We start from the raw sequence: 24,958 nt of genomic DNA, 5'->3' as shown, positions 1-24,958 counted from the left end.
GATTTTGCCGCCGTCCTCACAACGGGGTAAGTCGGCTGCAATACGTCGAATTCAGCTACACTATTCACGTAGCTGAATTTGCGTATCTTAAATCGACTCCCCGCTGTAGTGTAGATGTACCCTAAGTGAAGGAAACACATTCAGGAACAAAGATGAGAATAGTGTTGCTTGACCTCAATGAGAACTCTTCCCTCACTCTCTCCCCACCCCAACCTCTCCCCAGTGTTTTGGGCCGCTCAAGTTTGACATAGATTGACTGAGGTTTCCCCATTTCCCTTCAACGGATCATGCGGCACAGTGCTTTGGAATCTTTTTCATTTGTTTACATTTTCCAGAAGAGCTGCATTAAATTTAATGCTTATGAAAGGTGCCTGGATTGCCAGCCCTGGCAGGAGAGTAATCACCTTTACCAACTCATTCTACGTGCCCCTTTTTGCAGTGTCTTAAGCCCTAATCCTGCAATGGTCTCTGCCCAGGCAAAGCCCTATACTTGTGCAGAACCCCAGTGAAATCCGGAAGCAGTTGCAGGCCAAAAAGTTATTATTCTGAACATAGTGTAGACGGAGAGAGAGCTTTGCACAAATTCTTACTCAACTTCCTCACTTCAAAAAGATATGTTGGAAGCAAGCAGTTTCCCCATCACATGATAAATCTTCAGAGCAGCTACAATACCTGATACATCATTATTCAGATCCTTATCTTTATTTTTCTTCATTGCTATACAGGTTGATGTGTCTTCATCTTTTGCCCATGAAGCCTCCGACAATTGTGTCTCCATGGCGAGCAATTCTATAATAGGAGGCAATAGAAGGCAGAGCCATTACTGCTAAAAAGCTGCATATACTCAAGGGAATCTTAGTCAGACAAAATTCATGGATCACTGTGCTTCCACTTTAAGAACTTACCAGTTGATATAGAGCTCTCCAAAGAAGATGTAATATCTTCTTCTTGGGATGGTGTTGAATGTTCACTGCCAAGACAGGAAAACACTTAGACATTCATGATCTGATAGGTCTGGTTAATTTATTTAAGAATTAAATGTATACACAGAGACTGACCTGGACAAGACTGGATTATCCGATGTTAAAGGCAAAGCACTACTCTCCTTAACAAAAGAAATGTTAAAGTGTTTTAGTGTTTATACTTGTAATAGGACATTACTTCTTGTGTAAAGCAAATTTATAATATTTACCAGGTCCCAGTCTTAAACAATTCCTTTAGATGTATCTAGATCTGGTTGAAATACATTCATTTCAGTAGAGAGGGGGTTATTTAAAAAAAAAAAAAAAAAAAAAAAGTTTGCACCCTCCCCTGCCCATGTTTTTAAGCCAGCTCTAGATGTATAGTGTATGTTTTAATACTGTTACTACCAGGGGAGTGTAATTATGTTTTTGTAGAAGTAGTAATTTTGGGGGGAAATCTGTTCACATCTATAGTTTTGTTACAAAAAGCTGTACTCCTGACCTTTATGCCAAAGAGCTTCACACTTTAAAATCAAAGTGTGTTGTTTCAAAGAAATGTCACAATGCTAGATTTCCTCCCCTCCCCCCCCCCCCCCGACACACACACTTTAAACTGAACTGAGATTGTGATGCAAGTCTTGAAGAGAAACAAAGCCACTTGGCCTTTCCTGCCATTTGTTTCCCCCACCACTTTCAAAGCCATGCTACATTGCTCACTAAGATGATTTGGGGACATAGTCCCTTCCAGAAATTCAGAAAGCAACACTAGAAAAAGCTCTGAAGCTGAATCAGTGTTGCTTCTACGAGACAATGAGCTTTTGCTCGGGTTAAATTACATGTTGTTTAAGAGATGAACATTTACATTCAAGTCTCCATTTTTGATTCCTACTAATAGCAACATTGTACCACATCCACCAGATCTTAGAGCAGAAAGGCACTCGTTTTTTCATACTAGCTTAATGATCATAATAACTTTGTTTCACCATTAAGGGCCAAATTCTTTTCTCAGTTCAATTTGTTGCACCTGAATAACAGACAAGTCTGGCCCCAAATCTGTAGCACATCGCTGATACATAAACTGCCTTTTAAAAAGCTTGAACTTTGAATCCAGTGTGTATTTTACATTTTATTACCATTGTCAATTCCTTGGACCACCACCACAAAGCAAATACACTTGGAGTTACATTAGTATAGTTCTAAGATTTTGGTTTTGAATCCCAGTTATCAGTAGTTAATTTGGAATTGTAGGAGGAGGTTTGCATGGTTTTTGTGGCCACTCCTCTCAGTGTGTCTAGGGAGTGCATTTGCTTTAATGTGCACATGACAAAGACTAGTAATGCTATTGTATTGGATTTCCACGTCACTCTGGTTAACATTATTCTTTCCCCCCAGATTCATTTTATAATAGTACATATACAACAGGCTGTCTTGTACAGAGTGGTTATCACAGTTTGTGGGGGACAGAAGCTCTTAAAATTAAAATGGTAAGAGTGTCTTGGAGACTAGTTAAGTAATAGCAAGTAAATAGCTTTTGTGTTCCTTTATTATCCTGTACCAGCAAGGAGATAGATATGAAGAGGATCTATCATGTACAAAAGATGTTTGGAACATAGGCTTCTGAGGGAAAAAAAATTTAACTCCCCCGAAGTGAATGGGAGACCAGCCCACTTATTCAAGGGGAGAATTCCACTCCTGTACAATATAGAAAAAATCCTGTTACTATAGCATAGAAATAACGAAGATGAAGGAGAAATTTAATGAGCCCATCCATGGAGGACATGCTGACTAAGAACCTGAGCAGATATTAAAAAACAAAAGGGAGGGAGCGTAGGAAAGGAAAGTAATCAAAGCACAGAGATAGGAGTTGGCTGGAGTTTCTCAGAGAGACGTGCAGTATTGGTAACCTCCTCAAATTTTACATTTCTGAACCTGTTTAATTTTGTAAGAGTGGGATCTAGAAGTGAAGTGAGAAGAAAATCTTTATTTATGAACTTTCTTTCTACAGAAAAAGCCTCCATATGCTTTTATCATAGAAACATGCCATACAGCCAACAGTGTACTGAAGGGACAAGTGATTATGGACCCCTTGATGCTTAGGTCCCCAACCTTACGCCTGCATGGGGCCTGATTTTTAAGAGTATGTAAGCTCAGCTGTTTCTGAAAAATGTGAGACCCCTTTCAAGATGTTTTTAGTTGGGCAAGCAAAAACTGAGCAACTTTAAAAATAAATAAATAATAAAGCGCCCCACTGGACAGCAATGCTGTGTATGTTGTTCAGTTTCCTTTCTCCCCACATTAGTTTAAGGATCAGTGACTAGAGTTCAGCTCGGTCATCTGGATGTTTCCTCATGCAAATCTCTGCTATTTATACTCTTATTTGAATTCTCTCTTGGGCTTAAGGAAGCTACAGTGTTTTATTTTTCTCTAGGGGAGGGAGCAGTGTACTGGAATGGAAACAAAAAGACTCAAGGGAGCTTATAAATGTAGTACTACCTCGAAATCAAGAGGGATTGACCAAAGCAAGAGACACCCCCACATATAATGCTGGAATAAATTCAAGCTTTCAGTGACTTTGTTACAAGCCAAAGGAGAACTGAAAGCCGTTCTATACTTTTCATCCACACCTAGTTCTTTTCCAAAGACTTTAAAGTGTTAAGAACTGTTGAAACTTCTGGATTGCAGAGGTAGAATTTAAAAAAAAGCCACACTGTGGCTTTACGATCACACCTATCAGTGTACGCCAGAGATACCTGCCTTTAATAGGTTTAACAAAATCATGATTTTACAGAAATTCAGGGCACAGTTACTACCTGCTATATGCAATATATCAGTCATTCTAGTGAAGCAAGGTAATGATTTGCAATCGAGCCCAAACCAGCTCTGTTTACAAGTGTGAAAAACACATGATCTCCTTAGAATATCAATATTTCTCTATCATCTAGGCCTACTTCTTGTAATGGAGAGTGTGTTTGCTGTTTCACTGTCCTCCAGACACTATCTGTGTTGTAGCAGTCTTCTGGTGAAGTACTCCTTGCATAAAAGCTTACAGAATCCCAAAGGAATCAATATACATTTCCTTGGTGATGTGTCGGAAAGCAAGTGGTTAGTTCTAAGCCCCCAGCATAGAAAGATTAGTTTGACTCACACAAGAGCTAGAGATTTAGAGCAGCCTCAAATCCCTACTCTGACCAGGTTTTCGCAACACACACACACACACACACACACACACACACACACACACAGTAATACAAGTATGGAGTTACTTACATTCTGAAGGACTCACTAAAAGCAACACACCTGCAGGTAACCACAGTCTGATAAAACGCTAGAGACACTCTTCCTATTAAATATGGACATTCAAATTTTGTTCTACGTCATAGTTTTTAGACCAGATATGGGATACTGCCCATTTGCCTTTCCTTCAGTTCAGACCTGGAATCTTGTCCCAGGGAAGAAAGAAGGATTATGAATACTACACAAAAGGGATTCCAACAGAAATGCAGAGGAACCCTACCTAGAGCCAAAAAGTGTAATTTGGGGTATAAACTGGAATTACAGAACTATACAAATATGGAGTGTGTTATGTTGCTTTAAATGTACACAACAGTGCTGGTCACAAGTGCTGTGTGGAACAAGGCCCTCTAGCTAGCCAAAGCAGAAGTACAATATGGGCAATAGCAGTGCAAGAGAAGGCTTCCTCACCTAGCCCCCACACCAGTCAACCAACATCTCTCAACCCCAAGATCACTAATGTGGAAAGAGTGATTGAGTAGCTGTCTCATTTTCTCCTTTTTTTCTCCACCAAGGGTGGATAATGACTATTGCAGATGGCTGGGCCACTTCACAGTGGGCAGGTCTGAGGTTACTAACTCATTTGTAGCAGAAAATGATTTCACTATTAGTCTAAATTAGGTTGCACTTTCATTTGATGCAGCAGTACGGAAAAAAGTGCCATTGTATTAGTCTGACAGGCCAGATGCAAATGTCGCTGAAGTCCGGGATTTGAAATCCTGATCCCATTGACAAAGCTCAGGCACATTTCCAATTAACATCACAATTAGAAAGTGTACGGTGCTGACTAGAACAGAAAGTAACGTTGGTGACCAGCAATCAAGGCGAGAACCAAGGATTTACTCTAATGTTCATCTGCCTGTCGTAACTGGTCACTTTGTGGGACTGAGGACCATTTATTTGGTCTTTTTCCTCACCTTAAGCACTGAGTGGACAGACACACTATCCCATTGAAATCTAGATGCAAATCTGAACTACACTATATTGGGTAAAGTATCGATCACCTTGTTTTTCTTAAGCAAAAATGGATTTTTGGAAGAGCATAGTCATAACGTAATAGTTTTCACAGAAGGAAGTATACAGAAAGACAATCAGATGGGATTATTAAAAAGTAAAGATGCCTCATTGGTTTTTTGTTTCATCTCTCCCCCCCTCGTCCCCCAAACATGTTGGGAACGGATATCATTCATGCTTTACCAATAGAGGAGTCCCTTGTTACTAAAAAAGGAACACTCATTTTAAGATTTGTACATTGAATAAAGAGTACTCTGAGTTAGAGTATAGGATTTATATACTCCTAAACTTTGATCTGGATTTGAACATCACAGGTCAAGTACATTTCTGGAATGTTTTATTCCAATCACAGTTATTAAAAGAGATAGTCTCAGTTGGTATGTCTCCCAATAGCCTGCATAAAGAAAGGTAAGTCAGCAGAAGTCCACTGATTTACCAATGGAGCAATGCCGATTTACCCACCTTGAAAGTCTGACCCCTCGATTCTATTTTAAAAAGTCAGTGCACTATTGCAAGTAAAGGGCTACCAAATTCAAAGGCAAGACTGCTGAAATTAAAGACAGCACTAACCTCAGTAAATAGAGAGTCCATTGTAGTAGAGAAGGCAACAAAATCTGCATCAGTCTGGTTACCAACAGAGCGTATCTTCCACCTGGCAGCACAAATTTTATTTGCATATTGCAACAAGATCACATTTGGATGTTTTCCTTAAATTAATTTTACACAGAAACAAGAGTTGAAGTTCGCCACCATGTCTTCGTGAAGATTGGGGCTATTCCCCAACCATGACAGATACATCATTAAGCAAAACAAGTCTAATGAAAATGACATTGACAGATAGTAACAGAGGAGTCACGAGAGTTGCTGAGACTTGCAGTCACTTGTTTGCAATGCAAAGTTCTGCTTCCTCAGCAACAGCCACATCACATTTTTTAAAAATCAGTTTCCAAAAAGGGAAAAATCAGATATAGCCTTAAGAGGAAGAAAATTTTATACCACAATGGCTACAAAAGCATCTCTGGTGCTTTGAGGACCCTGTAAATTATCAATTTCTAATCACAGTTAGGAAGGGCGGTCTAGTGGATGACACATTAGCCTGGAGCTCAAGGACCTGATTTTCAGTTCCAAGTTCAGCCACAGGCTTCCTGTGTGACTTAGTCTATCCTATGCCTCAGGTCCCCCATCTGTAGAATGGGAATATTACCTCCATGGCTCATAGGGGCATTGTAAGAATAACTCTTATTAATGAACGTGAGGCACTCTGGTTCTACAGTGATAAGGGACATATAGATACCATTATAACCAGTGCTACCATTATTTGCTCACTAATTCAGAATATAGTCTCATACCCTTGCAGTGATGCTGTAGTATTAAACAAGACCAGATTCTTGAAGGTTAACAATAACAGAAACTATACTAGAACAGCTAGAGAGTGGCGGTCTTCAGCTCCCCTCAAGAGTCTGTGGTAACACTACTTGTCCAGTCTCCCTTTCCCCCGACCCCAGCCCATACATTGTTTTGCCCTCTTACTTGTGTCCCTCCAGTGTCACGTCCAAAGTAGACCCATTTTTCAGATCCTCCCTTTCAAACATAGAGCGAGCTCTGGTTGTTACACATGTGAGATCACTGCTTGTGTACACTCTTGGATTCAGCTGTAGGATTTCCAAGGCCAGAGCATCTGTTAACAAAGATGCAGACTTGAAATAATGAGCAGGGTGTCAACATAAAAAGTTACTAGTCAGTCAGCTGGGTAGATTTGGTCCTTTTCTATCAACAGATATATCCACACCTCAGAGACAATAAACCTGATTGTACATTTGCCCTGTTTCATTCGCTTGCTACTTTCATATGTTATTAGTAAAGGTTCAGGGAGCTGTAGAGAAATATAAGCAGACTACAGGTGGATGGACATAAAACTTGGCAGAATCCATTTTTAAGGGGAGCATGACCAGCAGTCCAGGGTAGGCCAGTGACCATTGACACACTTGCATTTGAGCAGTGGTGTCCATTTGCCACACTGCAACGCTAGCAGCCAGTCTCTACCTCACACAGCTTTCAGATTTGACAATTGTATATGGCATTTTGAACTGAAGCAGTGGTGTCATGGGGAGATGGGAGGATGGTAATGTGTGGGAGGCAAGGCAGCAGCACTTACTGTAGAAAGTAACATTGTACATTGCAGTGGAAATAAAACCTTGGTTAGAGCAACCCTGGGCTCCCAGACAACAGGGACCAGTAGGCAAAGGGAGGAATTGCAGACACTGCATAAAATGACATCTTTGCAGAATCAGCATACAGTGGCATTATGGGAAGGTGACCGATTGGCTAGATGGAAGCTCACTGACCCACATCTATGCCAGGACATGGCCTGGACTCTCAGCTACAAGCTAAAGCTTGGGATAAATGAAGCAGGCCAAATTGGGATGTTAAAAGCTCAGTTTTTGATGCTTGTCATATACAACGTAAGCTAAACCGCCTCCTCATTAGTGCTGGAGACGGATGGTACAGCCATTTGTTTTGCACAAGAAAAGCTCTTCAGTTGCCATTTCCAGTGGTCTGTGAGATGGCTCATGAACACAGCTATTCTTTAGATCCAGCCAGGCAAAGGCATCGCAGGTCATTTGTGGGCATTGTTTATACCAATTAAAGCCAATAGCAAATTTTCACCATAGTGAGTCAAGACAGATTTATACTGAGGCACAGGCAACAGATACTTATAGCAAAGAATACCTGTGCTTGATAGAATGATTTCCATTATTGTTCATCTTTTAATCCTTTGCTATTTTAGATTTAGCACCATGTTACATTAGACAATAATTTTAGTTCATCCACCAACTATCTCTGCACTTCAAAAGATCAGGGTACAAAAGGTGTCAAAAAACCATAAAAGAGTAGCCAGCAGATCTTACCTAGCAGAGGTGTAGAATACCAGCATGAGTATCTCAAAGAGGGTGTCTTGGGAAATCCAGTGCCCTGACCTGCTTCTTGGCCCCCAAATCTTTTGAAGGGGCAAAGGTGCTAATTGGAGAAGGGAAAGCATATGGCAGGTTATTGTTCGTCATGTTACTTACTGTAGCACCTACTACCAGCCAAGAACGTTCCCATTGTGCTAGGCACTGTACACACAGAATGCTAGACAATCCCTACCCTGAAGAGTTTACAGTGCAATCGACAAGCCCCACATGGGGTGGGGGAAGGGGTACAATACACAAGCAGCGTGGACAACGTGATGGTGGCAGACATGTTAGTGCCATGTTTTTTGAGTAGTGGGTTTAGTTAGGAAGGAATAAGCTAATTAGAAGGTGAAGTAAAAGGAAGGGACACTGTAGCAGGAGGTGAGCAGGACAAGGCAGAAGAGGGTGACAGCGGCAGGTGTGGAATGAAGCTGAGCTGAAGAGAGGGTGAGAGCAAAAAGCAACCAGTCAAAGGGCAGAGAAAGTCCAGTGAAGACTGTAGAAAATTGACTGAATGGATCTGCTTTGGCAGCTTCTCCAACGGCTCCTACAGGCTCCCCTCTGCAGTTCCCCTTCCCCTCCCACCAACAGACCCAGTCCCCATGGGGTGGTGTGGGAAGGAGACTTACCACCTGTGTCCTAGTTCCCCCTCAATTGTATATGCTAACCGTTGTTCAAATGAGGCCTTTTACTGCTGAAAACCAATTAAATAATGCATATTGGAAAGGATTTATGCAGCAGTAGCCATTCATCGATATGTGGGGGAAAAGGTGTTATTTTAACATGGTTCTCAAACCAAGGAAGTGTCTGTATTTTAATGATGAATTTAGGTCTTCTAGCTTCAAGAACTCTAGTTTGAGTTTCAGCTGAGTTTTCAGCTTCTAGTCCTTCAGAGAAGGGTCACCTATGTCTTAGAACAGTAACTTTTCAAAAAAGCAACAGTAGGGTTACCATACGTCTGGATTTTCCCGGACATGTCCGGCTTTTTGGGACTCAAATCCCCGTCCGGGGGGAAATCCCAAAAAGCCGAACATGTCCGGGAAAATCTGGCGCCACTGGGCCGGGGGCTGGCCCGGGGCCGGCGGTGCTGGGCGGCCGGGGGGTGCGCTGGGCCGCCAGGGACCGGCAGTGCTGGGCGGGCCGGGGGTGGTCAGCCGGGGGCCGGGCCCGGGGCTGGCACCCCAGGGCCCGAGCCGACCCAGGCTGGAAACGCCGGGGGAGCCAGCCTGGGCCGCGCCTCCTCCCCCCACACCCCCCTTACCTGCTTCAGGCTTCCCGCGAATCAAATGTTCGCGGGAAGCAGGGGAGGGGGCGGAGACTTTGGGGAAGGGGCGGAGTTGGGGCGGGGGGCATGGGCGGGGCTGGGGGCAGGGCCGGGGCCCGTGGAGTGTCCTCCTTTTGGAGGCACAAAATATGGTAACCCTAAGCAACAGAAGACCGTCGTTTGCCACATGTGTTTTACAGAAGCTGAAGGACAGTCAATGGAAGATGCATACCAAAAAAGTTTAACTTTGCAACAAACCAAACCAGCCCCCCATGCTTCAAAACAAAACAAAAAAAACTTTGCAGAGAGAGTTGATTGTATCTAGTTTGCATATCATCAACTCAGGATTGAATAAGGACTGGGAATGGCTGAGCCATTACAAACATTGAATCTATCTCCCCTTGTAAGTATTCTCACACTTCTTATCAAACTGTCTGTACTGGGCTATCTTGATTATCACTTCAAAAAGGGTTTTTTTTTTCTTTTCTCTTACTTAATTGGCCTCTCAGAGTTGGTAAGACAACTCCCACCTGTTTATGCTCTCTGTATGTATATATATATATATATCTTCTCAATATTTATTCCACTCTATATGCGTCCGAAGAAGTGGGCTGTAGTCCACGAAAGCTTATGCTGTAATAAATTTGTTAGTCTCTAAGGTGCCACAAGTACTCCTGTTCTTTCTGAGGATACAGACTAACACGGCTGCTACTCTGAAACCTGTCTCTAACTTGACTCAGTTACCTATGTGCGTAAGCTTATGCACATGTGGATGTGTTTGTAGAATTGGGGCCTTAAAAAAAGATAAATGCTTTACTCTAAGTCTTTGGAGGGAACACAACTTTGTCAAAATAAAGCCTGATCTTTAATACCTGAATAAATAAGGTTATAGTAATAGGGCTGGTTGGGAATTTTCCAATGGAAAATGCTTTTCCATTGGAAAATGCCTATTTGTTGAAAGAGTCTCCTGGATGTATTGATTTTGACCAATTTCTGTTTACAAAAAAAATGAACATGAAGCATTTTCATAATGTTAAAAAGTTCCATTGCAACATTTTCATAATGAAATATTTTGATTTTTTTATTAAAATGTTAAGTGAAAGTCGAAATGGAAAGTTTCAAATTGACTCAATTTAAGGGATTCTATTTTGCAGGAAAATTAGAAAGGTTTTTTTCAGTTCCAGAACTGATGGAAGGGATTTTGAACTCAGGATTTCCCTACAAAACAGAAAAACTTGTCCTTGCCCAGCTTTGTTACATAAAGTAGTGCATTTACCTTCCCGCAATGGCAATAGGGAACACTGATGTTTTTGCTGCCCAGCTGCCACAGAGTTGCCACAAATGAAGGCACGTTATTAAATTTCCCTCAGACTAAGTTGAATGGAAATTGTAAAGATGAAGTGTTGCAGCTGCAATATAATCCCTTTCCTATTATCCTCTTCCTTTTACCAGCCACACATTCAGTGCTCCCATTTGCCTGCATCCCCTCCTGTTTTTTAAAATGGCCTTCAGAACAGCGAAGATGCACATTGTTTAGTGCGTGGCAATCAAACAAACTCAGATTTTAAACAGGGAAGATATGAAGGTAACATTTAAGCACATGACCACCACCAGTTGTTGACCAGGAGTGCCGAACAACATGCTCCGTACTGAACCATGCAGGGACAATGTCTGACCCAGGCCACTTGAGGGGAATCTGAGGGATACATGCTAATCAGCCTGCACAGTTCGCTTCAGCCAGTACGTTTACACAAATTAAACTCTAGGGGAAAAAAAGTAGCTCAGTTGTTACAAAAATGGCCCTCAGATTGGACTTCAGACAAATTGTAGATGGACATTCACCCTGGTGTCCTCTGTGCCATGAAATGCTCTCCTCCACCACCAGGTGAGATAATGGATTTCATACCTGACACAGCAATCCACAACGTTGTCCCTTAAACAGTTTCTCTCTCAGTGGGTTAACAGTGGCTATGAAGAGACATTTACATAATCACTGCATGTTAAATTATAAAGAACCATTTTAGATGCTCTTATGGTTCCTTTTAACCTTGTTTTTGCCCATTATGAATGAAGATAAATTTTCACCGTCAGCTATTTGTACCTGCAATTTTCATGTATTCTTATGATTTTAAAACAGATGCATACGAGAGACCATATTCCACTGCGGGGGAGACACTGAAAATGTCCTAGGCATTGCTCTAATTTTCTTATCCTTTTTTAAATACAGAAAGGGATGTGTTTTGTATCAGAGTGTCTCTGCTTTTAGAATGCAATAGCACTCTGAATAACGGCTCTAAACATGGGGTCATAGGCTGCCAGGTTTGGACCTGTGATTCCAGATGATATTTGAGATTCCTCCGCCTTCCCCCCCCCCCCCCCATGACGTAGCATTTTGCTGGTTTTATTTTAGTTTCCAGCATTGCACACTGAGGCCAGAAAGTGCTCTGAAGAGCAAGGATAGTCCTTTTGTTCACTGTCTGTACAGCGCCTAGTGCAATAGCCTCACCCCCTGCAGCCCTGAACACTAGTGCAATACACATAGAAATTAACTGTATTTTGCTTTGTACATCGTTGCAATAATACTTTGGCAATGAAAACTTGGTTAATTGCATCTCATTCTTCCACAGATTAGAATCCATCTCTCAGTGGCCATATTAGCTCTATCAGCACTAGCTGCTCTAGCAATTAATGTTATGTTAAGGTACCAGAGACTCTAAACATAGGGTCAATTCTGCCATCCTTTCTCAGAGCAAGTAGTACCTTCCTCAGCAAATTCCATTGATTTCAGTACTGTATTGGTAGCACTGCTAGCAGAGGACTACTTATGGAGTAGTTTACGCCGCAATGTGAGTGGAGGTGTCGAAGTGGCCTTAGGGAAGAAAGCAGCCGTGACTGACCACATGTGAAGTGGTACTGTTTTTAATCATCAATTCTATATCCATACCATTGTTAAGAACTGTCTTTAGAGAGTTCCCTGTTCAACAAGAGACTGTCTTAAAATTTGGGAGACTCCTCAAATGGGAAGTGAGTGTAGCTCTACTGGCTTCATTTACATTGGCTGGGGAGATCCCATTTTAAAAACAGGGGTGTTTTTTTGGTGTGTGTTTTGTTCTTAGGATTTACACTCTTGCCAGAGCCTACCAAGGAAACGAACATACCAATTTCCATTTCTACACCTCTTCCATGCAGTTAACATAACTAAAGGATGAATGTGCAAATGCAGTGTGCGTGCACACATGCTTCCTCAGGTAAAACGCTCACTTGAATACGAATGAACATACCTGCAACCTGTAAAGCCATCTTGGGGAAGTTTCTGCAATACCGGGGCGTAATATTCTTAAGGGACCAGTTTCAGCCAAGTGCTTAGGAGCATGCCTCTGCCTCAGCTCAGCATAATCTTCCCAGCATGTGCTCTGGTTTCAAAACTACTAAATAATTTACAATGTTTCCCTGCCTCAAGATTTTTCTTTAGAGTACATTCCCCCCATGGATCACATGTACCTGGAGTCAGAGCCTCAGCTGGTGCAAGTCACCAGCGCTCCATTGAATCTACGGGAATAGACAGACTTGACATATCAAAGCTTTCTGGGTTATTGCCATTAAGAAGGGTGAATACCAGGTAAATGTAGGAAGTCTCATAAGTTTAGGAAAGAGCTTCATTTAGATTTTAAAAGGAACGAAAAATGTGGCAGCCTCTAGGTGAAACAGTTGTTTCAGACTGCAGAGCTATCTCCTACAGAAAGCAGGATGGGCAGCTTGGACAGAGTCTACAGCACAGGAAGCTGAAGTAGCAGGGCAAGAGGGTTCACTCCCAATACGAAGGTGGTTGCTTAGGCACAAGAACAGCATCTTCAGCTATACTGCTCCTTAACACTTAGTCCTGACTCAGAGGGCTCAAAGCGCCACCTACTGAGTCACCATGTCTTGCAGCACCCTGCAATTTTGGTGGGAAGTTTCTCTTTGAAAGGCCAACAGGTCTGGACCTTGCTGAGCTCAAGTCGTGTCTGGATCATCACACAAGGAGGAATGACTGGAGCATTCTTGAAAGAAACAGAACTTCCACAGAGTAAAGTAACACAAAGGTCACCATCTAGTGTGACCTCATTTGATTCTTCCATTAATCTAAGGGCAGCAGAACACTTGCCAGTGCTATAAGTGAATACTACAGAAGTACTTACTTTTCTGCTCTTTATCTTTTTCCTGAAGTGTCTGGCAAGAGCTCATTAAAGCCGTATTCATAGCCTGAAGGGTTCTCCGCTCAGAAATGGCTTCCTCTAACACACTTCGCAAAGATCTGACTTCTTTCCAGGCAGAATGAAGTGCCCCATCTCGATCCTTAACCTGAGCACAGAAAAGTTCACAGCCCTGACTGACACAAAAAGGTCTTTGCTGTTCATGCAAATGAAACCGAAATGCATCTGTTCTCTCAGGAAGTGATAAGCCCCTATTGAACTTCTGCATTTTTACATTTGGGTGGACTGTGTATGGGAGCTATTTCTGAGTTTTGTTTTTTTTAAGCCACCACAAATATGCAAAGTTGCCTCTTTCATCAGCAAGCTGTTGACGCCACCTCCTCTGCTTTTACTTCCTCTGCAAGTCACAGTTTTGCAGTGTGGCTGTTCATTCCAACAAAGCATAGTTTCCTATTTGCTAGCAGAGGCGTATCAAGCATAGCTTTCTGGTGTGCAGAACACCAAGTCACTGCCCTACCTGTTTGCTGGAGTCCTCCAACCGTTTGGTAGCTTCTTGGAGCTGCAAGCCAAGAACATCTGCCCGACTGACAGCTTCATCTTGCAACTGTTTGGCAGCTTCTAACTCGTATTGTCTGCAGGGGGCAAGAGTGCAGGACACAAGCAGTCCCTGACAGTTCAGAAAAATATGCCTGGGAAGTGTGATACCCAGTCACTAAGAGAGAGACCACATGCTATTAAAAAGCTTTAACATTGTGTCTGGGAAGTTAAACGAACAAAGGGTTTAGGGATTAACCCATCCAAGGCTGTTTGATCTGCCAGATGAGTACAGAAGTAGTGTAGGTTTTCAGTAGTTTCCTAGCCACCCAAAACTGTGCAAATGCTATGCAAGTAGTGTCTAGATGAATTCCAATGTGGAAAAGGAGTAGGAGTTTACTGCACCAGTACCAAAAAGTTTTAAAAGGCATTTTAAACAAACTTATCATAGACAGTCCATTTGGCTATTTTAGGGAAAAGTGGTAAGAGGATCCAAAGACAAGAGCATTAGTAAGAATGTCAGAAGATGACCCTGCAGGCAGGGTTAATGATCACCCCAGTTATGCAGCTTTGATTTGTTAGTCACTTAGTCTCACTGAAGCACCCTTTAAAGCACCAAGCGACAACTACCAATGGAAAGTCAGCACCACACGAATCCCTGCGATAGAAAGTGGCTGTTCAGTGACCCTTAATAGGCTTCTTTTGCATTGCAAAACAATGGGGCTGTATCCAAACTGACCCTGTTCTGAACATCTTCCCACTGTTACAGCTCCACTGGTAGCATGGCCAGCCACCCCCATTTTTAATCAGAGGGTCCTGAGCTGGGCACTCCACCAGCAGCTGGCCTACACTAGCACTACACCAATGGCGGGAGATTCAGAAAGATATAGAATAGATCAGGCCAGGAGAATACTATGCTTGCTCAGCCCCAGCAAACAAATAAAATGAGGATAGGAATGTTCTTTCCTAGCCTACATTTACCCATTTCTATAAGAAAATCTACTTAGAGTCCAAATTTTCCCTGACCACTAGTAAATCAAGGCAGTGTTCTGCCCTGAGCTAGAAATGGTTTGGTCTGGTATAGCAGACCATTTCCAATAAGTAACGATGTTGGTCTGTCAAACATGGGCATGCCATCAACTTCATACACAGCCAACAGTTCTGCTTATTTAGTGGTTGCACCTGCAGAACATGCAGCTTTTCAACTGTTTAGTCTGTGGTCTGCCTGGTGTTTTAGCAGAGTCTCTACAATGATGCATTCTTACTGGGTATGCAGAGGATAACGCCATGTAGGATAAACCCCTTTAAACAGATCTGCTCAGAGGAGCATGCGATTAGTTTTCAATTTCAAGAAGTCTAGTTCCGAGTTCCATGTGTCATTTACATGGGGCAGGGGGAGCGGGAGAGAATTAGAGGTACCTGGAAGAGAGCTCTTTCCTGACGTGAAGCTGCTCTGTTCTTATTCTCCTCAGATTTCCTGCCATTCTAACATACTCTTTATCCAGGGATTCTCTGTGTTCTTCTAAGAGATGGAGCTTTTTAATCCAGTGATTTATCTTCTCTTCTAGCACTTGCTTGAGGTCCTATTCATTTTAAAGTTAAAAATGCCACATGGTTATAAGAGTGTAGCATAAGGTTTACTGAACATGGCACTTAGAAGTGTACAGGATCTCTGGTCAGCAGAGACAGCCTCTCCCTATCGGCCATCCCTTAGTAGTCTAGTAAATGTCCATATACTAGACTGTCAGCAGTAAGTAAACAAGAAGGATGGACTTCATGCAACATTGAGTTTAACCCCCCTCAGTTTTTTGAAGGGGAAAGACAGATAAGGACATGGCATCATAACAGCGTAACCAGTACAGCTGTTTGAAAAGTGGCTTTTCATCTATTTTTTTTCCAAAGGAAGTAAATATTTTTGCAGAAAAAACATCTCCTTCAAAATCTTCCATTGAAAATAATGACTTTTGAAATAAAAATTGGCTCCAGACTTTAAATAAATAAAAAAAAAAATCAGCGCAAATGGAAAAAAAATGGTAATAAGTGTTTCCTTTAAAAATTGTGGAAGACATTTACTCTTTTAGACCAGCCCTAATAATCACCAACACATAGAAGCTTTCCAGAAGGTTCAGAGCATGGCATTATATGTTATTTTACAATTCTTCATTTGTGGCTTCACATTAGGTGAAGCGACAGGCAGAGAGAGTGAAAGACTATGCCTTTTAGTAGCATGGGAGAAAGTAACTTCAGTTACAGCAATTGGAGTGTTTCAGGGTAGAGTTTATACGAAAGTGTACCAGATTTAACCATGCTAATGTGCAAGTTAAATGTTGTTTACTTTGTCTGAGACCTATCTGGTCAACAGAGCAATGTCTTTCAGCTGGCGGCAACACCTTTCAAGAATGAACTCCAGATGGCAGTGAGCATGCACTGTAGAGGGACAGGTATAGTGTCTATCATGTGATTAGTAAGACTGCAGTAGAGCACTACCTGAACACTTTTTTGGGAACGGTTTCTTGGCTTACAATTCCACTTCTGCTAAGCTGAGGATGAGGCTTCCTATGTTAATGTAACTTTTACAGAGTAGAATCAGTTCTATACAATGACGAGCCTAACTGCTGAAATTTCTCATGGTACTTGAAAATTATACAAAAATCAGAAAGTTATTGCTCATGCTATTTACTCTCAAAGAAATGTCTGATCTTTCAGAAAGCAAGCAAGTTCCTGACGAGAACTCCTTAAATAATTTAGACACCAGCCCTGGCAATAGACTGCTATAGTCAGGGAGGTGGTACCATTAAAACCAAAACATTCACCTTTTCGTTCTTGGTTCAAGGACAGAGCCTGGCTAATGGAGAGAGACGAGCTTATAAAGAAGAAAAAGAGGGGCATACTTCTTATATGGCAGTAAGCGTTGTCCAGTTTCTCTAGTAGGACTATCAGACTACTTGGGTCCCATTGCAAGATCTGAAAACCACTAAGAACAACAACTCTTGGCTCTTACCAGATGCAGAAGGACGACCATATTCCTTCCAAAATGACACAGTAGGCACTTGGCTGCTCTTACAAGGTATTGCTGCAAACATCACTTATGAGCAACATTTCCCCTGGGAACATTTTCCCTACCGTGAATTGTCCACTCGGTAACTGCAACCTAGCCGCCGAATAAGAGCAACATTTGAAATGTCATATCCCCCACTTACTTGCATCACTTTTGGGTGGCAAACAAAAAAACCACCCAGAAAAATCCCAAAAATCCCTCTCACTGAAAGGGAAAAAAAAAAATACAGATTATTCCAGACTGTCAAACTCTTGGGACTACTCAAAACCAAGTTGCAGTCAAATGAGAGCTACACAGATCGATTGTATGCAGAATGTGGAAGTAGAAAGATAAGCTTTGGCTAAATACAAAGAGGGACAGTCGAATAACTGCTGTAAACATGGGCATGAAGGAAAAGCCCCAGATGTCAACTAGGCTCTCTTTATATGGTTCAAGGAGAAGGTGTAGGGAGCATTGCTTGCTGGACTTGCAATCAAGGGAAAAGCCCTTCGTCTTGTCTCTTCACTTGGATTGAATGATTTTAAGGCAAGTGACAATTGGTTTACCAGATGGAAGAAACACTTCAATGTTGCTTCCAAAAAAGGGAGAATGGCTGACATCTGCAATGCTCACTAAACAGGACTTTATCTGAAAGGGCTCTGGGACAGAGGACATGTAGAAAAAAAAATGGAAAACTAGAAGGAGGGAAAGCTTCAAAGGACTGTGCTTGTCTGTGCCAACCTGGATCAGAGTGACAAATGACTGATATTCATGATTGGGAAGTCAAGCCAACCCAGATGCTTTCCACAGAATTTCAGTTAACTTCTCCTCAATTACGTCGGTTCAGTGAATGCCTGGGTGACAGGGGAGTTTTCATCAACTGGCTAAAAAAGTGTGATCGCCGGCTTCGCTTGCATAGCCTTAAGATGGGCCTCGTCTTGGGGTGTGTGCGGAGCAGTTATCCAGTGAGTGGCTCTCACTAACATTCACCTTGAATTCTTACCTCCTAGTGCTACATCTTTGATGCAACCTAAAGGGACATTACCAATTAAAAATTGCAAACCAGATCCTTGTTGCTCTTGATGCGAACCCCACAGATGTTCAGACAGTCCTGAAAACTCTACATTCACTAGATTGTTTCAGAGTAGCAGCCGTGTTAGTCTGTATCCGCAAAAAGAAGAACAGGAATACTTGTGGCACCTTAGAGACTAACAAATTTATTAGAGCATAAGCTTTCGTGGACTACAGCCCACTTCTTCGGATGCATATAGAATGGAACATATATATAGAATGGAACATATGTTCCATTCTATATATATGTTCCATTCTATATGCATCCGAAGAAGTGGGCTGTAGTCCACGAAAGCTTATGCTCTAATAAATTTGTTAGTCTCTAAGGTGCCACAAGTATTCCTGTTCTTCTTTTCACTAGATTGTGTTCATCTTTCTTGTTGCCAAGGCCTGGCAAGATGTAAAGCCAACAATTTCCAGTGGTTTCAGGAAAGGCAAATTTGTTGTGATATTGAACAGTTTGACGACCCCCTGAATGATGCTCCACTTCAAGCAAGCCTGGAAAAGGAGGACATGGTAGCAGCTGCGGATTTGCTCATATTCAGAGAGCTAACCCATGAGCAATTACGGAGCGCTGCAGCAAGGCCAGAGAAGTGAGCTTGTGTTGATGAAACATTTCATAATTAAGAGGAAAATCGGGAGAGTGAGGATGATTTTGATGAAGCTCCTCTGACAAACTCTGAGCTATTCAAGGTTTGAACAAACTCAGCACTTTTCACAGCTAGAGGGACTTGGTGACAGGGTCTACAGGTCTCTTGGGACATGGTAACTGAGAAGAAGCAGAGCAAATTAACAGAGTTTTTCATCCACAATGAGTGAATTTATCCATTTCTAATTAATTTAGAAGTTGATACTCTATAAATAGAATACACTGATGTGGAATACTATTTTAATTTAGGTAATTACATTATTATTTGCTTAGCAGATGCTCTTATCCAGGGCAATTTACAGTGCATACAAAGAATTACCGTTAAATGGGAGTACAAAAAGGGTTCACAAATAAGAGCAAGAGGTTGTGTTTGTTGTCATGGTTGAAGTTTGATTTTTTTCTTAACATAAAAATAAAAACTAGATACTTTTATAATCACTCAGTACCACTTTCTTGATACAGTATAGTAGTAGGCTACGAACGCAGAACAGAACCCAGGTGTAAAATATGCAGTACCTATACTAATGTAATAGTGTAGCAGCAATAATAAACATACTTCAAGTTGTTACAATTCCAGATTGTTAGCACCTACTGTAGCTGTTTGACGTATCAGAAGAAGCAGGCTGCCTTTGGTCAGACGACACTCCCAAAACAGCAATAGCTGCTTAGGAGCAACATAGCAAAAGGGCACGGATATGGTGCTACTAACGAGTGTCTACGGTTGTTCCTTTTAGGCTATCTTCCTGTTTCACCAATTGTTCATTGATAACAATGGATATAGTGGAAATGTTTTAAGAGGACGTAACATGTGCTCTGAGATCTGTACAGGCTGCCTGTTAGTTTCTGGGGTAGAATTTATAGCGTGAATTCTAACCTAGATGGTTTGAGATGATTGGTTGAGACCACTGCTCTTCTGAGATGTCAATCAGTGGCGCTGACAAGGTGCACCCTCTTAGCTCCCATTTGAACTGGGGTGAGGGGAGAGATGTGTGTGCCTATTTTCCAAGAAGTTTGAACTAAACTCCCTAGCTTGGTCTGCCAAAGTCCAGTATGCTAACTCCATCTCCCTCCCACCCCTTCTTCTCGGGTAATTTGGGTAAGTGCAGATAGGATGCACATGATAGATATAGATTTTTTTTTTTTTTTTTTGCATGTTACTACTATAGGTTATAATTTGAGGCTATAACGGCTGTCTTTCATGTTGGCATTCTTGCAACAGTTTTAAAACATACAATACTTAAATAAAGCTAAGAGCAGTGATGGACATTAACAAGTTGAAAACAAACCCTGGTCTATTAGTACATAGACAAGGGAGAGATCTGCTAGATTAGAACTCTTTAATATCAAAGGCAATTCAGAACCAATGGCAGAAGCTGAAGTTATTTAAAAATATATTAAAATTTGAAGTAAGATGCAATTTTTTAAACAGCAAGGACAATAAGCCACTGAACAGCTTACTAAGGGATGTGGTAAATTCTCCATCACTTTGGGTCTTTAAGTAGATCAGATGTCTTGCTACTTGATATGATCTAGTTCAACCACAAGTTATTGGACTCTATATTGGTCCCTTTCTGTACAGAGAAAAATGTTGCAGGAATTATTGAATTAAATCCTATGGCTTTTGCTATGCAGAAGGCTAGACTAGATGTTCACAAGTCACTCCTGTCCTTCAAGATCTAGGACATTTTACTTTGAAGTAAACATGGCATCTGTCACCTTTAGAGTGCAAACTTCTCTGATCAGTTGAGTACTTAGGGAGCTCAAGAGAAGTTTTAGTAGCCTGCATCTGGTATCCTAAACAGAAGTAGCAGCCTATTCCTAATTCACCACTCTGTTCCTTCTTTGATAGAAGGGTTTAGAAGAGGAATTTACAGATGTTCTTCAGAGGTACGAGAAGAAAAGATTCCTGAACAGGACCTAGGAAGACAAAATATATAAAGTGGTACCCCTGCTTTCTCTTCCTGAAGAGACAGGCTGATGCAGAATGTCTTCAATAATGAGGTGCTAAAGCAAGGTAAGGAATTAGCTGGAGCACAGTGGAGGCTACAGAAGCATGACAGCAGCATACCTAGTGCCATTTTAAAATCTTCTGTAACAAGTCCCTTGTCCCCAATATCCAGAAAACAGCAATAGTTTTGTTTCAAAGAAACTCAGGCCAGGAAACTACTCCTGTAAATTAATAAGGGGGAACTGTATTGGGAGGAGAGCTGTGCATAGTTATCTAGCTCTGGACAGCCCTAAAAGGAATTTAGACAAATACTAGGTGTTTCATAAGTATACTGAAGAGAAGATCACTCATATAACTCCATTAGTGTTAATAGGAATTGCAGTTATGAACATGTACTCTAACAAAATGATAAAAAATTAATGCGTCAGGCAGAAACATGTATCTAGCAAATAAAGCCTGTCTGAAAAGTGACCCGATTTTTTCTTTGTTTTTTTAGATTTCAAGAGAAAGGGGCACAGGATTAAAGTAGTTAGTAATACAGCTAACTTAATCCTTGTTCTTTGAATAATGACTTGCAACAGCTATTGTGAAAGAGGTAACCACAATTCAGTATGTTTGTTCCTTTCTGAAGCAGCTCTTGAGTAAAACTCTGTTTCTATATTGCAATAGCTTCAATTTAAGGACCAAACAAAAGAATTAAATGATTGTGTCATATTTCTAGGATGTCTTGTATTCAGAAGAAATAATATGATCTATAAACCTGACCACATGCTGTCTACTTTAGAGTTTGACATGCATCTAAAAATGTACGTAGTCACTTGCGTGGAAAGCATCATTTCACACGCTCTTTGTTAAATGCTGGATCATAGCAGAGATCTGACCAGTTCTTAGTTTGGGTAAATCTCCTGTGCAAGTCAAGGGGAAGTGACCAGCCCTGATCGCCCACATCCCCCCCCCCCTTTTTTTTTTTAAATATAGATGTCACAGAACAGATGGGCAGCGTTAGTGGGAGTTAAAACAAGAATGGTTTTGAGACAGGTGTGGAACATGCTTAGCTTAGCTAAGAGAAGGAGGATGGCAAGATCATTATTAGAGTTGGTCAAAAAAGAACAAACAAACAAACAATAGTTTTGTTGGAAATTGAAAAAAGTAGTCTCATTTTCATTTAAATTTCCCCCCCAAAAATTGATAAACCAAACCTAAAAACGAACAAAAAAAAATGGTTCTCCGTAAGAACAAGGGTTTTTCTTTTTGTTGAAAACCCCAGAAAATTTCATAAGTGAAATTTTTCCATGATGATTTGTTTAATGAAAAGCTAATTTTGGATGAAAAAAACAAAAACAACAAATCACCACCACCCCGCCCACACACTTCCGCCAGTTCTAGACATACTCAGCCACTCATAGGTCTCAAGGGTACAGTTTCCAAAGTCTGTGTTATTCTGTCCAGAGTGTATGGTCAATATGGGGGAAGGGGAAAGAGAAAAACTGGTTTCCTCTCTAAATTACACACCTCTGAAGTCCAGTCATCCTCAGATATTTTTTCCTTTGAACCCTCCATTAACAAACTAAATGTAAGTAAGGAGCCTAGATAACCCAATGCACCTGTCTCCAGAAGTAGCGTTGTAAAACTTAGGTCTTGCCTACACTTAAAATGCTGCACTGCTGTAGCACTTCAGCGAATACTACCTACCCTGACAGGAGAGGTTCTTCACCTCCCTGGTAGGTGGTAATCAGGTTGATGGGAGAATTTTCCTGTTGACCCTAGTGCTGTCTACACCAGGGGTTAGGTCGGTTTAACTGTTTCTCAGGGGCTGTGAATTTTTCACACTCCTGAGCTGTGTAGTTATACCAGGACCGGCTCCAGGGTTTTTGCCGTCCCAAGCAGCCGGGGGGGGGGGGGGGGTGTGGAGAGAAGAAAGCCACGATCGCAATTGTGATCAGCGGCACTCCGGCGGCAGCTCCACCACACCGCTTTCTTCTTTGGCGGCAGGTGCTTCCCTCTGAGAGGGACCCGCCACCGAATAGCCGCCGAACAGCCCGACGTGCCACCCCTTCCCCTTGGCCGCCCCAAGCACCTGCTTGCTGGGCTGGTGCCTGGAGCCGGCCCTGAGTTATATCAACCTCATTTCCTAGTGTAGGCCAGGTCTTAGCGGCCATAGCTAGATAGGTACAGCAGTACTAACCTTAGGCTTATTTTAACCTTGTGTGATTTAGTCTGTGAAGTAGGAGAAGATAACTCATTTAAGAGCTGGGCTAGCATGCTTCTTTTGGCCTCAGCAGTCCTTTTGAAGGAGTTTTTACTTAAGATTAGAAAGGTTACAACTATATGGCGCTGATAACTCCCCAGAGGATGTGAACAGGCACACTCTGGGTGCATTAGCTTTGGAAAGGACCCCTTTCACATGAATGCAAGAAGGACTAGGAGCACAGAAGTGTTGTTCAAGGTCTGGTGTGAGGATGTCCACTGCAGAACTGGCATGCTTCAGCAAGCAGGCAGTAGTGATACAGAAGGGAGACACACCCAACTATTAAGCCTGGTCTAGACTAGAAAAGTTACCTACTGCTGCAGGTTTTAACCTCAGCCATGTTAAAATGCCATGCTTATCCGTGCTGTAACTCCATGGATTTTAGGGATCAGTTTGGCCAGCATCCGTTCACTCCTTTGACACTAGAGTGACCAGACAGCAAATGTAAAAAAATCAGGATGGGGGTAATTGATGCCTATACAAGACAAAACCCCAAATATCAGGACTGTCCCTATAAAACCAGGACATCTGGTCACCCTATTTGACACCTGTTGTCAGCAGTGAGTAATTTTTCTACTGTAAGCGAGGCCTGGTCCATACTAGGCTATTAGGTTGGTATAACTACATTGCTCAGGGGTGTGAAAAATTCACAGCCCAGAACAATGCAGTTAAACCAACCTAATCATCAGCATAAACTGTGGTGATTCGATGGGAAAATTCTCCTGTCAACCTAGCTACCACCTCTTGGGTACTGACACCGATAGAAGAACCTTTCCCAGAGGCATAGGTAGAGTCCTCACAGAAGCACTACAGCAGTGCGGCTGCAGTGTCCTAAGTGTAGACAAGCGCTAAATTTCCAACTGCTACAACATGGATGTGTCTTCAGGAGGAGCAGTGCTGCTAATAGCATCTTAAAATGAAGGAGTGAATTAACAGACAAGAATTCAGGCCCCACTGGGATGAAGATTTGAGACATTGTTTGGGGGAAATAGGTGAGAGAAAGGAAGTGAAAGTCAGTCCTGTACATACTCATAGGAAATTCAGGCATGGCAAGGTGAGTCTTGTCCTCAGGCTGCCACTACCACAAAAACAAAGCAGAAGACTATATGTAGAAGTTTGTCTTCCCAGGTGATGACCCCAATTCAGAGGCAACTCTATTCCTGGGTGAGCTATTGAGATCAGGTCTGACCTAAAGTTTTCCATCCAACCTTTTGATACAAAGTTGGGTTTTCAACAACATGTACACCCCTCCACCTCCCAAAAAAAGTGTCTGATTTCTACAGAAAGTTGCCTTTAAAAAAAATAGGGGAAATCTGAATATCCCCAAAAAGTTTATTTGGAAATGCTGATTTAGTATGTAAATGCCCCATTTCTCTCTATAGGTTGGGTTCCCAGACCAACTACCTCTCACGATACAGCACCATCAGATGCTATGTTGCTGTGGTAAATATGGAAAGTAAGAGGGGAGAATAGTGCATCATGGGATATGTAGTGTGGCCAAGGAGCCCTAGCCCACGGACAATGATTGCATGGGATATGTAATCTGTAGTTTGGAAATGTCACCACAGTGCCTCACCCAAATCAAAAATTTGGTTTTAAGTCAAAAGGTTTTTGGCTAATGAATAATTTTTCCGCCACAGAAGAACTCTTTCCCCATTTTCCAACCAGCTGTAATTGAGATGTTTAAATTACACCTGAATTGTCAGTATGGTATGTGGAGTAGAAGGAGTTCAGGTTTATACAGCAAGTATGGAGGAAAACAGTGTTTTCCTCATGAAACCACTCAATCTACC

General features: G+C 41.8%; 1 protein-coding gene across 1 annotated transcript in view; it reads right to left on the bottom strand.

The window, feature by feature from the left end:
• Positions 1-24,958, bottom strand: part of IRAG2 (inositol 1,4,5-triphosphate receptor associated 2) — a 64,529-nt gene that overhangs the window by 14,492 nt on the left and 25,079 nt on the right. Inside the window, 10 exon segments of the mRNA XM_054036887.1 lie at positions 673-789; positions 906-970; positions 1,059-1,105; positions 5,838-5,919; positions 6,798-6,945; positions 8,177-8,285; positions 11,392-11,453; positions 13,664-13,826; positions 14,196-14,310; positions 15,632-15,795. Of these exon segments, the coding sequence (XP_053892862.1) occupies positions 673-789; positions 906-970; positions 1,059-1,105; positions 5,838-5,919; positions 6,798-6,945; positions 8,177-8,285; positions 11,392-11,453; positions 13,664-13,826; positions 14,196-14,310; positions 15,632-15,795 (1,072 nt within the window).

The sequence above is a fragment of the Malaclemys terrapin genome, chromosome 1 (genome assembly GCF_027887155.1).
Source record: "Malaclemys terrapin pileata isolate rMalTer1 chromosome 1, rMalTer1.hap1, whole genome shotgun sequence".
Taxonomy (NCBI): Eukaryota; Metazoa; Chordata; order Testudines; family Emydidae; genus Malaclemys; species Malaclemys terrapin.
This window is presented reverse-complemented; position numbering and strand designations above follow the sequence as displayed.